This window comes from Ascaphus truei, chromosome 17 (assembly GCF_040206685.1).
Source record: "Ascaphus truei isolate aAscTru1 chromosome 17, aAscTru1.hap1, whole genome shotgun sequence".
NCBI classification, from domain to species: Eukaryota; Metazoa; Chordata; class Amphibia; order Anura; family Ascaphidae; genus Ascaphus; species Ascaphus truei.
In genome coordinates, this window is record NC_134499.1 from 37,410,180 (window position 1) to 37,426,470 (window position 16,291).

Sequence of the window (16,291 nt, forward strand, 5' to 3'; positions counted from 1 at the left end):
ATATATATGCAATTAGCTGGGAGATTTTCTTTAGAAAGAGTGTGTTAAAAAAAAAAAATAGAAAACAACAATTCTAAATATACATTTATCAATGAGGGAAAAAACATCTACAAATTCTGGGAGAGTAGATTGATAAAGATCTGCAAACGCATTAGTGAGTAGGATACATTTTATGTTTATAACTGATAATGTTCACTGATTGAGCCAACTGTGCTGAAGCAGGGATATCCTTAAAGCCTGACCTGTTGGTGGCTCTTTAAGACTGCAGTTGGCCACTCCTGGCCTAGAGGATTGCTTTAATAACATTTGTACTGTGTGTCTGTGTCTGTTTTTGAGTAGGGGAGAGAGAGGGTGTTGTGAAGGTTGTGCAAAGGAAAATGTCAAACACTACTTGTTTCGGGTTTCCTTTACGCAAAAAAATGACATTTAGCAGTTGTGACATTTAGCAGCTCAGCTTGCAGGGATGAGAAAAATAAGCGCATCCATCAAAAAGTGATCAGAAGACTATAAGCAAGCATGCTTACTTAAGCAAACAAACGCAGTCCATGTTTTTCTACAGTTACCTGTACTTCTTTCTTGCTTACACATTATGGGTGTCATTTCCTCTCTTAAGAGGCCTTTGTGATTAAATACAAATTTCATTAGGATGTGAACTTAGTTGCTAGTAAATAGACTTGGGTTTTTTTTTATTGTTAAGAAGAAGAGTTGCAAACACCTGCACCTGTAATAATGTTTTGCATATGGAAGGTAGACCCGCACCTGTAATAATGTTTTGCATATGGAAGGTAGTTATCTGACCCGCACCTGTAATAATGTTTTGCATATGGAAGGTAGTTATCTGACCCGCACCTGTAATAATGTTTTGCATATGGAAGGTAGTTATCTGACCCGCACCTGTGATAATGTTTTGCATATGGAAGGTAGTTATCTGACCCGCACCTGTGATAATGTTTTGCATATGGAAGGTAGTTATCTGACCCGCACCTGTGATAATGTTTTGCATATGGAAGGTAGTTATCTGACCCGCACCTGTGATAATGTTTTGCATATGGAAGGTAGTTATCTGACCCGCACCTGTGATAATGTTTTGCATATGGAAGGTAGTTATCTGACCCGCACCTGTGATAATGTTTTGCATATGGAAGGTAGTTATCTGACCCGCACCTGTAATAATGTTTTGCATATGGAAGGTAGTTATCTGACCCGCACCTGTAATAATGTTTTGCATATGGAAGGTAGTTATCTGACCCGCACCTGTAATAATGTTTTGCATATGGAAGGTAGTTATCTGACCCGCACCTGTAATAATGTTTTGCATATGGAAGGTAGTTATCTGACCCGCACCTGTAATAATGTTTTGCATATGGAAGGTAGTTATCTGACCCGCACCTGTAATAATGTTTTGCATATGGAAGGTAGTTATCTGACCCGCACCTGTAATAATGTTTTGCATATGGAAGGTAGTTATCTGACCCGCACCTGTAATAATGTTTTGCATATGGACGGTAGTTATCTGACCCGCACCTGTAATAATGTTTTGCATATGGAAGGTAGTTATCTGACCCGCACCTGTAATAATGTTTTGCATATGGAAGGTAGTTATCTGACCCGCACCTGTAATAATGTTTTGCATATGGAAGGTAGTTATCTGACCCGCACCTGTAATAATGTTTTGCATATGGAAGGTAGTTATCTGACCCGCACCTGTAATAATGTTTTGCATATGGAAGGTAGTTATCTGACCCGCACCTGTAATAATGTTTTGCATATGGAAGGTAGTTATCTGACCTGCATAGAGATGCAACAAGATTCTTACATTTCCCTAGACCTTGCACAGCATAAGAACAGGAAATTACCCCCTCCCCCCAATGTATTGGGGCGCTTCATTTCCATAGGATTAAGAATGGAAACGATAAAGATTTTCAGAGATCTGGCCTACCTGATACAGCCCTTTGTTCTTTTGAAATTAAAAAGAGCAACTTCCTGATTTATAAAAGGCTTGGATGTCTTAAATCATTCCCCCAGGCTCATTTAATCAGCATTTAAACGACATACCTGAAGAGTTCTGAATGGCAGGTGCAGCCAGCGTGTTCAGCGCTCACATATAGAACAGCAGAGATAAGAAATGCTTATTTTGTAGAAACGACCCTGGTTACAATGTTTTGGCTGTATACAATTTGCATTGTACAATAAGGTAACCTAATAGGAGGGCAGAATCAGGTAAAGCCACTTGGGATGCCCCTACATGCAGGGGTCTAGGTAAAACACTCTAGAGGTGGGTGCTAAAGGCAACCAATCCTAGTCAAGACAAAGCAATATGTAGAAGAGAGCCAAGCACACCAAACAGCAAAAAAAAGTCAAAATATAGCAAAAGAGGTCATTTAAGGACTAAAGAGTTAAAGTTGCATCCAACGTTTCGGTGCACATGCACCTCCATATGGAAGCTGTTCAAGGCTGGGTAGAAGAGCTTACAATCAAACATTTAGCACCTAAGGCAATGGGTAGCATAGCCAAAATCACACAAACTTTCCACTTGACGTAGATGAAGTCTATACATCCAATGTAAATACCATAACCACATGTTAAAAAAACCCAGAGACAGGACTTGAGTTTGAATGCATTGTGAGCAAGTAAGAGACTCTATGCCCACCCAAATGCTCCCTAAATGACAGTAATAACTAACAGGAGAGTCCTTTGCCACAGTAATGGTTTTTCTATACAGACCATGATAATGTATTAAGCAGTTTATAAATGCTGGTAAAATGACCATATATTTCACACAGACACAGTATGATATGCAAGTGAAAGATTTGCTTCATTGATTTTCATATTGAAAATAAGAGTACTTTTGTTGATTAAAAAAAGCATTCCGTTTTTGCTCTGGTGCAAAACACTGACAAATCCCCCATTGCTTCTAATAGTATTATCCTTGACATGAATCACTGTACAATGTTTATCATAATATGCTTCTTTTTTTATGATTAATTTATTTATTTGTAAGCCACTGCCAGACCTTATGTAGACTAGCTACATGAACATGTACACCCTTTTAGAAGAGATTAGCAGAAAAGCAGGGGAGTGTTTGAATGAATGTGCGCATAAAACGGTGTCCGACTTACTTGTAGTTATTTTAGTTCATTTGTTAGAAGTGAATAGGCTGTCAGTCTCACTTTGTAAGGCGCCCATTAATGCCATTTGTGAAAGGAGGGGAGTGGTACAACTGGTCTTTGATTTAGTCTCTGTGACATTGTGTATACAGTCTGTCACTGATGAAACATGTCAGTGAACATTATCATTTGGATAGAAGGAAGACAAAGGGCCCTAGAATTACCAGCAACCTTATTCTTCGAGTTCTCGCAGCTAGAACTTCCCTTTGATCTTCATGACCCTCATCAAATTTAAAAGGATTCCTTGAAGTTTACAAATTAGACATAACATTCTTTATAGGGCATGGTGTGGGAATTTCAGTATATTACACGTGTTAACTAGCAAGTGGCTAAAAGGACATTTTTCCGACTGTGTTTACCCGTCAGTTGTTGCTAAACGACTAGCCATTGGACCAGATTAATGGCATGTAACCTCTATATCAGGGGGGGGGGGCTACTCCAGTCCTCAAGGGCCACAAACGGGTCAGGTTTTGAGGATATCCCTGCTTCAGCACAGGAGGCTCAATCAGGGTCTCATTCGTTGACTGAGCCACCTGTGCTGAAGCAGGTCTTGAGGACTAGAGTTGGGCACCCCTGATGTACACACATTAATGAGATACTTTGCAGATTGCTTCGGCTTTTATAGGACATATATTGGGGTATATGGGGACGTGGGCTGTAATGAGCTTTCTAAGCCCCAACATATCTAAATGTTGATGCTTCAATAAAGTGTGTCACTAACCGCAAGATTCGTTTTTCTCTAACAGACCCAAAATGACTTTTATTACATCTATAAAATCTATATTGTTACATATTTTAATAGTTGCACATCATTTTAGGATGCTGTCTATTTATGGTACATTTAGAAGACGAGTTACACAACTATAGATATTTTTTTTAATGTAACTGTATAGAATAACTAACTCAGATCTGCACACAACCATTTTAGATTTCCATCTCTATCAGATTGACTTCCTTAGCATGTGTTGTTAATACATCTGCGAAGCTTTAAAAATGAGGAATTGTTCACCCAGCGGGAATGGGTCTCTAAGGAAGGCCTTATTCTCAATACTAAGGCCAGGCAAGCAATGCAAAGCTATTTTTTCTTGGTTTCACGTAGGAACTAAAGCGTTAACCTCTTGAGAGCCAAAGGAAATTGCAACTTAAGCTCTGGCACTGAAAGGGTTTAAATAAACACGTTATAACATTACTAGAAATGCACATTTCTATCTTGTTGTTTTGTCACATTTTGATGTGGTTTTTGTAAGCTAACATTGTTACGCCCTTTTTCTTTTCTCTGTAGTTGCCTTGTTTAAACTCATATGACAGTTACTGCAGCAATCAAGTAGCAGCAAAAGCCTTGCTGGATCACAAGAAACAGGATCACCGAGTGCAAGATTTTCTCCAACGCTGCTTAGAGTCTCCGTTTAGCCGGAAACTGGACCTATGGAATTTCTTGGATATCCCAAGGAGTCGCCTAGTGAAATATCATTTGTTATTGAAAGAAATATTGAGGCATACTCCTAATGACCACCCGGACAAGCAGCCTCTTGAGGAAGCCGTAAGTAACAGTTTTTCTGCTGTGACTCCACTTGTCTGTTCAACCATAGATCATGTTTTAAGTAAGAGGTGGACACAAAGTAGTAGAAGGGCGTTCATTAAAAGAGTCAGTTCGCAAGTAGCGTTGGAATGTGAAACCGTTGTAGCTTAGTATATGTATTCAGCAATACTACGATATTCTTGTGAAGAAGTGAATTCCAGAGGCTTAAATAACATGGCATGTGAGCCATTATCAGACATTATGAGGCATACTGATATCACACCCTGGATATATAATGTAAGCAGGATATCCTTCAACTTGGCACCAAAAATAGAGGGAGACCTAGAAACGGCTTGTGGTTTTGGTAAATCTTACATTTTACTAGCCAATAAATCTCAATTGTAATTATCGTCTGTGTATTTTAAGACTTTAATATTACATTGCCAAGTAAAAAAATCAAGTTTCCTTTGGAATGTGGAGGATACTACCGGGTTAAATAATTCAGAAATGTATATTTTGCGCTCAGATTTTAGCTATTTAAAGAGGTTTTCTTTCAATAGGCATATTACTTGATTACATTTCTATCTTTCTTTCTCTTAATTCAAAATGATTATAGTCTGCTAACATGAATATGGACAAGTCGTAGTGAATCAGCCACAGAATGTTTTAACACAGATACCCTTTTCCGGCAGATTATTATAGCGCAAGGGATAGTGGCAGAAATCAACATAAAGACGGGTGAATCTGAATGCCACTATTACAAGGAGAGACTGATCTACCCTGAAGAATGCCAGAAAGACCCTCTGATTGAGAACTCCCGAGCATTGTCCTGTCATGGTGAACTGAAGAACAACAGGGGAGCGGTGAGATATTGCATTAATATAGTACACTTTTCATTTGATCTCTATAATATGTCGGTCTGTACATCAAGTACATGGAAATATCCATTATACCATGAATGATTTATTTTCTGTTTTTAGTGTGTGTGTACTGTCAGAAAAAACATTCCTATAGTTAGTGTACACCAGGGGCAGCCAACTCCAGTCCTCAAGGGCCACCAAGAGGTCAGGTTTTCAGGATATCCCTGCTTCAGCACAGGTGGCTCAGTCATTGACTGTGCCACTGATTGAGCCACCCGTGCTGAAGCAGGGCTATCCTCAAAGCCTTGAGGACTGGAGTTGCCCTCCCCATTGGATGAGGCAGTTGTCCCTGGTACATGCACAAGACGCAAAAACAAAATTGCAAATTTTTATTTCATGTAGAATTATGGGGAAAAAATGTGGGGGAGAGGAGGAAAGTACCGAGCTTGTGACTTTATATTGGGACTTCAATTTTAACAGCTCATTAACCTATGCAGCTTTCTTTCACAAAGGATCAGCTACTTTTTGGGGTTACGAGTGAAAGATGAAGGTTGCAGAAGCCTTGTTCCATCTGGAACTCTTTTATGTAACAGCTTTAGATCAGGTCATTGGCTTTAGTTGAATCTTTCCACTACATACTTCACACACATCAAGCACGGCTCCCCCTCCCTCCCCCCCTCTGACTTTTCAACAACTGAGAATAATTTGACATCAGCCAGGAGAAAGGTACTTTGATCATTTGCTTTGTAGCCGCTGGTCTTTGCTCTGGTTCATTTTGTCATATGTGCTGATTACATTATCACTGGCAAATGAGCATTTACAGGAACCTGTGCTGCCTCTCTGGCCTAGTTTCAAGTAATCTGGTAATCTGCCTGATTAGTAGGACTAAATGTGGCTGCTGCTATGTAACATTTTCAGGCCTTTAACTCCCAGAATTCTGTAGGGTACAGCACTAACACGGCACATCCCCCTCTGCCCCTCCCTGTACTAGGGGTAGATGCCTCTGAAAGGCTTATTTTTTGAGGTACCACCTGCTCCCCTGGTAATCATACTAAGGGAAGGTGGGTTATCTTCACAGTTCCATCTTGCAGTCTGCTGTTTTTAGGGAACTTTGTGTGACCCTTAGTATCAGAAGATGTTTATTGTGTTGTACTACTGCAAAATGCTGTTACTCTTATCTACATAAGACGGTGCGGTTTTGAGAGGCGTTCTCAATTACAGTATATCAGAAATTATTTCAACAAAATGGCTTGTTTTAATTTTTTAATTTTTACCTTAAAGTTTAACAGTAATGATCCAACATTATGGAGCTGTTCTAAAATGAGCAGGAAGGGTTTGTCGCCTGTACAAGTTATTGCAGTTTTTGGCACAAGCAGGGTTTCTCCCACCCACATTTCAAGTAGCCTTCAGTTTAGATTACACATTTTCATATTATCTCAATTTAGCAGGGCCACCAAACAGAAATCTTGGGGATGAGGTCAAATTAAAGGGGCAGTCCCCCAGCCCCCACCCCATGCACTGTGAGTCCCCGAGGGGGGAGAACAAGATCTGGGGGGGGGGGGGGGCATTTTATGGGTGGGGGAGGGGAAAGAGGAGGGAAGATGAAAATAGAGGGGAGGGAGGGGGGAACATAGGGCAAGGGAGGGGACAGGGAGGGAGGCGGAGCCTACCTTCTGCACTGGAGGGTTGAGGGGGCCTGCAGAGCTGCCTGCTGTAGGGTGCTCTCGGAGATGCCTGTCAGGGGTGCCTCCCTTCCACCGGCTTACAGCATGCAGCCTCCGACAGGCACCTCCAACGACAGCCTGGAGCAGGCCCCTTCTGCAATACCTTCCAGGAGGCCCCCTCTGCAAGGTTTGCTGGCAGGAGGCCAGGGACCCTTTACCCACCGGGCCCAGGACAGGAGTCCCACTTGTCCCCCCTGTTGGCAGCCCTGCTGATTAGTAATGTATATTTCACCAAACTCTGCTTTGCTGCATGTTCATGCTGTGTTAATTATGTTACTGTCACAGTCTGAGAAGAGACAGACTGTAGCCTAATTCGTTTTATGTTTCTTTGATAACTAAGCATTTAGACCGGGGGGGGGGGGCTCAACTCCTGTCCTCAAGCGCCCCCCGCGCCCCTCTCCCCCAGTCAGGTTTTCAGGATATCCCTGCTTCAGCACAGGTGGCTCAATCAGAGCTGGGATATCCTGAAAACCTGACCTGTTGGGGGGGGACTGGAGTTGAGCGCCCCTGGGTTAGACATTTAGACAGACTACCGTACATATATCTGAAGTCAGATTGTTTCCTTTCTAGAAATTGCACGTTTTCCTGTTTCAAGAAGTCCTGGTAATCACAAGAACTATTACCCAAAATGACACGCTTTACTACCACCTGTACCGGCAGCCCATCCCTGTGAGAGACCTTATACTGGAAGACTTGCAGGATGGGGAGGTGCGGTTGGGAGGGTCGTTACGTGGTGCCTTCAGCAACAATGAGAGAAGTAAGACTATAACATGTCTCTGGTGTACACACCGTTTATATAAACACTCACACAAAACATGTACTAAAATAGTTGGATGTGTTCCTATGAAAAATGTTAATCAAACTTGAAGCTATTTCTCAGAAGAAACGTAAAGGTATAGTCCCATTTAGCAATATTTACAGTATGTTAGATGGATGCTCTTAAATGATGGCAACTCCAACACCTCCTAACCCATTTTATTCTGCAGTTGCAAGATTACAAAGACCCAAAGAGAACAATGACTTGGTTCAGCCATTTTTAAACTCAACACTAATATAATTTTATTTATATATATATATATATATATATATATATATATATATATATATATATATATATATATATATATATATATATATATATATATATATATATATATAGGCACTGTGTGCTCATTTGCATGTCATTTCCCAGAATCCCTTGCTGCAGTGGAAGTGCTGTGTGCTGGGTGATAATGGTGAAAGGCGGGGTTGCAGACCTGCCTAAGACATGCAAATGAGCATACAGTTATATTTCAATTTGACATATATATATTTTTTTTTTTTTATATATATTATTATTTATTTATTTATTTTTTAAATGGTAGTGTATAATAAGCCCATCAGGACAGGGCATTAACTGGCTCTTAATGTCATGATTTGCACACCTTAATTAAATCCTTAACATTAAAATAATATATATATTTTTTTGTTTGTTTAAATAAACATTGTTACAATATTAATGTTATACTTTGATTTTGCTAAAAACCAAACATGTTTTGAGACAAAATACTGAAAAATACATTCAAAATAACAGTACAAATGAACATTTGCTGTGGGAAATAGTGTACTAACTGACCTTTTCATGTGTTTATTTACAGTTAAACACTTTTTTAGGGTAGGTTTCAAAAGTGGATCCCACAGCCAGTCCCATTCTTTACAAGCAAATGACACTTTCAACAAACAGCAGTGGCTTAACTGCATCCGACAAGCCAAGGGGTCTGCTTTATGTTCAGGTGGAGGAGATGATGTGCTACCCTCAGAAGGACAATTTTTAATACCCGGAAATGGAAACAGTGAAACTCCACACACAAAGTTGGAGCAAATGGACCACACTGACAGTGTTTCAGACTGCAGTATGGATACAAGTGAAGTCAGCATGGACTGCGAGCAAATGGAACAGGCTGTCTCTACTGCAAACAGCAAGCAGGTTGAAAGCAACGTTTGACAAGAGAACGAACATCTTCTAGAAGTAACCGTGTTTCTTACCTGTACAGTATTTGCATTCCATAAATGGAGCAGTTTGGAGAAGCACTTTTGAAACATACTTTTGATGGTGTCAACACAGCCTTTTCTTGTATCTTACCCTTTGACTATAGTACTGTAACAACCAACCGTGTCTTTGTAAGCTGGAACTGGAGCCACCGCTATCCGCTTACCTTTCTTGCCAGTCGAAGTAGATAAGAATTACTCAGCCAGGTGTTTGCATTGACTTGCTGCTGAGAAGAATCTTTAAACTACTGTCTATATGTATATATTATACAAAGAATATATGTTTTACTGTAAAACTCTGCTACTATTTTCCTTGCAACTTAACGCTGTCTTACAAGGGGAATTGGTCCAAGTGCTTTAATTAAGAAAAAAAACTAATAACGATTTAAAACAATAAAGATTAGGTTTTTCATATGCCAAGTTAACTATGCCTCAAAAATAGTTATTAGCTGCAGTTTTGGTTAGAATATTCTATTAGCACAAGCGGTGTATGTCATAAGTTGAAGTTAAGAAAAAAAAAGGACCACGTGACATAGAAATCTTCGCTCTCGTGGCCTGATCATTGCATACCAAGCAAACTTCTCAAGTTAATCCTCTTATAGCTGGAGTAGCCAAATAACTATTTGTAGGACAAATGGCTTATTGGTATTTCCAATTGAAAGAGTTTGACTGCAAACAGACAGACAACTCATTGAAACAAATGACTGTACTTGAAATTGTATATACATATTGTGGGCTTTTCTTCTTTTGAATATATGCTCACTGGACAAAAGTGGCCCAAAAAGAACAATTGCTTGGTTTAGAACTTGGCACTTCCGTGACCTATTTTACTAGTGTTTTATATAAGCACCTCCGCTTGTTTCAAATACCTGGGTAGTGAATGCAAAACCAGTAGTATTTTCAAGACCGTGCAAAATATGTGCAAAAGGGTGCTCTACATACCCCCACGGGATACAGTAGAGCAGTGGGAGCCAAGGCCAGTCCTTAAGGGCCACCAACAGGTCAGGTTTTAAGGATATCCCTGCTTCAGCACAGGTGGCTCAATGACTGAGCCACCTGTGCTGAAGCAGGGATATCCTTAAAATATGACCTATTGGTGGCCCTTGGGGACTGGAGTTGGCCTCCCCTGCAGTAGAGGAAATACACATTGATGTATTTTGCTTACATAAAGACAAGTCAGAGAGGCCTGTCTGATATAATCCAATCATACAACCCCCCATACAGCAAAAGGACGTGCTGTTTAGGTATGTATTCTTGTAATCATGTGTGGGGTAATGGCACTTATTAAACAACAGCAACACTGGAGACATTTATCATGAAAGAGGCAGATGTATATACACGATTCATTTAAGGTTCTATTTCATGTCATCTTACTGAATATTTCTTTATTAGTCGGTGTTACTTTGTCACAGCACTGGCCCTCTCTGTCGCCTACCTTTTTAATTGATGGTATGTCCAATTACAAAGAGCGCGGCGTAATGATCCAGAATTTAAATGTTTTTGGAAACAAAATGGTGGAATTAGAAATCACGGAGTTTTATATCGTAAAAATGACCTACTCTGTACATAACCGAGATATTATGGCACTAGAAGAAAAATACTGTACCTATTTGCAAAAAACAAAACATTTTGTATCTTATATGGTCTACTTGTTTACAAGAATGGAGCACACAACATACAGCGCCATTTTACTTGATGTATTTCATGTGCAGGTGTGACCACATAGTGTCAAAAACAATATTGTGCTTTATTTTACCTGCTAGAATTTTTTTATTTATAGCTTAAAAATGGGGATTCTTTTTGTGATTTACTTAGCTTCAAAGTCTGTGTTAAATGGATGTGCTGGGGATGAGCAATATTGGAAGTGTTTGCCAGTTACAGAAAAGCAAATGAATGTGAGGCCAGTGGAAAGAGACTTGTATATTTTTTAATGAAATGATATATTTTTTTGCATAATGGCCTTGAGTTACTATGGAAGCTAATAAATCACATTAAACTGTTTATTGTGTGTGTACTTTTTTTTTATATCGGGGACCTCATACTGTATATTGCATTGGCCTATGGCGGGGGTGACCAACTCCAGCCCTCAAGGGCCATCACCAGGTCGGGTTTTACGGATATCCCTGCTTCAGCACAGGTGGCTCAATCAGTCATTAATGCGTTTCCAAAACAGAACTGGTACAAAAGCCACACCAGATTTTCGTTTTGGAATGGCAGCCTTTGAAAGTTCTGGCTTTAAATTAACCATTTAAGCAATTCTCAATTTTAAAACGGGAAGCCTGCAGGTGTAAAGTGTGCCAAATAGATATGAGGAGTAGGCAGCACTCAATGTACCAAAATTGAATAATAATATAAGATATGGTGCAGCGGGAAGAAGAGGGGACCCTAACCCCTCAAATGTAATAGTAACAGTAAGAGTCGTTCCCAGCACTCAAAGAAATAATAGTCTAGAGATAATACTGAAATATTGCAATTTAATGTGAAAAATCTATAAAAAAAAAATTACATACAAAAACTGATGCACTGTAATTGCAACAAGTGAAAGCAATTACTGAAGGTGTATAAAGACACCCAAGAATAAGGGGTAGGGGAAGGAAGGGAAGGGGAAAACAGATAGGGAGGGGAAAAAAACAGGATAAAGATAAACGAGGGGGGCAACCCCTTCAGACCCATTCCCTACGATCTGTAGGACCAAAGGTACTTCCCTCACCCTAAATAATAACCTCCTAAAATCAAAGCAAGTAAAACAAACTCAAAGAGAGTGTACTAATAGAACCAACAAGTTGATATGGGAATAAGCCAAAGCACATATTGTTTTCCAAATGTTATGCTGTGTATACAATATAAATGATTCCTTGTGCATTATTCAGATGTAGCCAACATTATTGCAACCAGTGGCGCCGGCAGTGGGGCATACACAACGCAGCAGGAGAAGCGGGCGTGCGAGAGAAGGGGGCGGGACAACTGCGCTATTTCCCGCAAGAACGCACCTGAGGATGCAAGAACATGGGCTACAGCTGTATATCCACTGCTATGGGGTAGCAACCCTGGCCAATCGCAGGGCCTACATACATATACATAGTAACACCGTAGCTTTTAACACGGTTTAGATCTGAGAATTCATATGAAACTGTAGGAAACTTTGCAAGTAATACATTATCGATCAAAAGAACACGGGGGTTCCAGAAACTCAAAATGACTAGGCACTGGGTGTATGCCAAAAGAAAACAATTGTATTGTGAACATAGACATGTGCTACAAGCAACTCTGTGGTAAAGTCGAAGAGATACAATGCATATGTACAGGCTAGAGCAAGTGTGCGCAAACTGGGGGTGCAAGATTTTTCAGGGGGGCGCGTCGGTTGCAGAGGTCCCACACTCTTCCCTAAGGCTTTTTAATTAAAGACTGGGGGATCACGTCAGGCCTCTGCAACTATCCTTACCTTGTCTTCGGCAAACGCGGCGTCAAGTTATGTCACGTTGCCATGGCAACGGGGCATCACGTAACCCTGCAAAGTCATTTAACAACGGAGACGAGGTAAGGGAGGGAAGCAAGCAAGGGAGCACCGCGGGGAACGATTGCGCATCCCTGAGCTGGAGGATAAAGCCTGAGGGGGTGGGAGAAGGGAGGGGAATGTCACAGACCTGGTAGGGAGAGGCAGAAACCACAAAGGGAAGGAAATATGTGGCAAGATGAGGGGGGCAATGTTTCGGGGCAGAGGGCTCCTTCAAGTCCATTCCCACAGACCCAATAGGCCTGTGGTACTTCCCCACAAACCCAACAACCAAACCTCCCTCAAATGGAATAAAATATAACACAAAAGAGGTGTCTAAGAGGGGATATGATAACTATATACAAATATATTCAGGGACAATGCAAGGAGCTTTCAAAAGAACTATTCATCCCACGGGCAGTACAAAGGACTCCGGGCCATCCCTTAAAGTTGGAGGAAAGGAGATTTCAGCAGCAACAAATGAAAGGGTTCTTTACAGTAAGGGCAGTTAAAATGTGGAATTCATTACCCATGGAGACTGGTTGCACATACAATAGATTTGTTCCAAAAAAAAGTTGGACATCTTTTTAGAAAGGAAAGGTATACAGGGATATACCAAATAAGTAAGCATGGGAAGGATGTTGATCCAGGGAGTAATCCGATTGCCAATTCTTGGAGCCAGGAAGGAATTTATTTTTCCCCTTATGAGATATCATTGGATGATATGACTCTGGGGTTTTTTTGTTTGCCATCCTCTGGATCAATAAGTATAGATATAGGATAAAGTATCTGTTGTCTAAATTTAGCATAGGTTGAACTTGATGGACGTACATCTTTTTTCAACCTCATCTACTATGCAACCCCAACGTATGTACAGTCAGATAATACATGTACCATAGAATCAGTCAATGAATCAATCCACTCGGACCTATATGCTAATGTGTATATACCACGTCACACTTAAATATTATGTCACTTGGTAAAGAGAAACCAACATGTATTCAGATAAAATGCATATCTAGATTACTAGAGAATCAAAATATCTGCCCAGGCTCTTAAGTAGGTACTAGCGCTCCCATGGAAAACAAACAAGGAGCAGAATCCATAGCACAGCACATACAGGGAAGTCAAACGGTAACAATGCGTGTCGGACACCGTGAGCTGCATTGACCCAGGGACACGTATTGTTACCATTTGACTTTCCTGTGTGCGCTGTGCTATGGATTCTGCTCCTATACAGTATATGCTACACACTGTTTATTCAACTGTATACTTTTAACAACTTCCTTTGATATTACAAACAAATACACTAGTTGGAATTAAAAGGACATTAATTTCCTTTTAAAACATGTAAAATTATATAGAGCAAATGAACAGACAAAGCAGTGAATTCATGAAAGAGCAACATGCACGATAGCCAATTATGCCCATTAATTTTCACGTAGTCATACATATAATACGTTTATAAATCAATCCCAAAAAATCAAACGGGGAAGAATGAAGAGACCATGTAGCTGCCTCCATCAGCACAACAATGGGTCTTCTTTTTAGCATAATTAATTATACGGGTCATATACGTGATAGAAATAAGATAATTAGGCCATTACTTGAAAAACATTTTCACTTGTGGTTCTAAGAATGTGTTTATAATAGTGAATGCGCTTTGCAAACAGCTACATGCCAACATATCTCAAATACATGGCACATTTCCTGGAAATTGTGCATTTGATTTTGAGCTAATTCTAAAAAGGCTGACATGAAACACAATTAATCAAAATGTCATTCTATCAGCAATGTGTCAATATGCTAAGAGCAATGTGTCACACTTGGAAATCTCTCTCTAGTGAATGGAATAATATTTGAAAAATGTTTACTTGATTGCAATGACTCATTGGCTCAAATTAAGATGTACAGTATACCTTTACTGTGCACTAAGTACATAAGGAGGGTAATCCTGTGCCTGTTTATTTTTATTTGTACAAGTCTCCGGTCTTTGAGTTGAAAGATTCCAAAGTGCCTCGATTTAAGTGAAATGTCAACTTTGGTTTACCTTGCAATACATTTTAGTTTGGCACAAGGCTGCAACAGCTTCTTACAAAGCCCTTTCTGTCTCATCTGACCAAGTCTTCTCAGCATTGACGGATTTAGGTTGGTACGTGTCAAGCTGCCGAGATTTGCTCTTCTTGATGTGAATTTTGACAAATGTACTTTCAGTGGGTGCCACAGTCAAATGCAAGAGCATGGCAAAACCTGACAGATCTATGCAACACAAAGAAATAAAAACATTGATTCACGTCTGGAAGTAACCCATATTAATAACTCCCCCTGTAACTCCTACCATAATGGCAACTATACAGTCCCCAAACTTCCGTTATACATTGAAACTGAAGGTGCAAACTGAAATTTACTATGAGGATAATGCTAATACAAATCCTCATCAGTCTCTACAATGTGAACCATCTCAGTTTTTTTTTTTTTGTTTATTTTTTTAAAGGCTCACTAGTACATTTTTGGGATATTCCCAAGGAAATCTATATTTAACCCTTAAGAAATAAGATTCTTGTGACATAGGCCCATATATACCAAGCAGTGCTATTGCATAAGACACCTTCTGACATCGGAAGATACCTTATGACCCATTCAGGTGTCTTCCAACTCTGGAAGGAATCTTATGGCAGGCATAGAAGCACTTAGCAAATATGCCCCACGATGTCCTGCAAGCTGTTCCAGCGCTTAAAGAATGTTTCATTGTTGCACAAGAAGAGTTTTATAAGAATTGTTTAAAGTGTTTCATAAACATCCGTCTAGTCAGGTCTCCTATATTTATAGTTCCATAGATTACAGTAAATTCCAATAATGGCCTGCTGCTTTAAATACTCACATGCTTGGCATCCCCTTCTAAAAAATGAATGTGCTGCCCTATGAAGTACAATTCCAACTCTCTCATATTCATCATTTATACAAGGATAACGTCCACAAAAGCATTTAAAGGTTCAAACAAAATCTAGCATTTCTGATCTCTACTCTTCTACCAGAATGCAGTTTAACCTGATATTTGCGGTGCACTGCACAGTGGAGGGTTTTTGTCACTTTTTTACATGCCATAACTTACTTTGTGTCCAATAACCAACCTCACACGACTGGTAGCGCTGTCTGTGAGTAGGTTACTGGCTGTGCACTTCTTTAACCCAGGCTGTACTGAGAAAGCTGTGTAATGCGACAGGCTTACAAGGTCTATGCTGAAAAGGACAAGAATCAAAAAGTGACACACTGCCTTCTTATTTGCATGTCATTACCCAGAATTCCTGGCTCACTGGCCTTGTATTTATTATAGATAGATTTGAACTTCCTTTTTTGTCTGGGCCTTACTCCTTTGATTGTAGAGTTGAGTCCCTGTTTTTGGGAAGAATGATCAAAAAAAATTCTTGTCCCTTTTTTTGCTGTTTTTGGGTTACCTAACAACCCTTCTTTTCAAACTCTTCTATCACCTGGTTTAGTGC

General features: G+C 40.0%; 1 protein-coding gene across 3 annotated transcripts in view; it reads left to right on the top strand.

Annotated features, from left to right (window-relative positions):
• The window catches only part of ARHGEF3 (Rho guanine nucleotide exchange factor 3), a 220,107-nt gene extending 208,808 nt beyond the window's left edge, over positions 1-11,299 (top strand). For all 3 annotated transcript variants that reach the window (XM_075574838.1, XM_075574839.1, XM_075574840.1), the window contains 4 exons: positions 4,450-4,707; positions 5,379-5,549; positions 7,841-8,027; positions 8,908-11,299. In XM_075574838.1, coding sequence (XP_075430953.1) covers positions 4,450-4,707; positions 5,379-5,549; positions 7,841-8,027; positions 8,908-9,254 — 963 coding nt within the window. In that variant the 3' untranslated portion in view covers positions 9,255-11,299. The remainder of the gene's footprint in view (positions 1-4,449; positions 4,708-5,378; positions 5,550-7,840; positions 8,028-8,907) is intronic.
• The last annotated feature ends 4,992 nt before the right edge of the window (positions 11,300-16,291 follow it).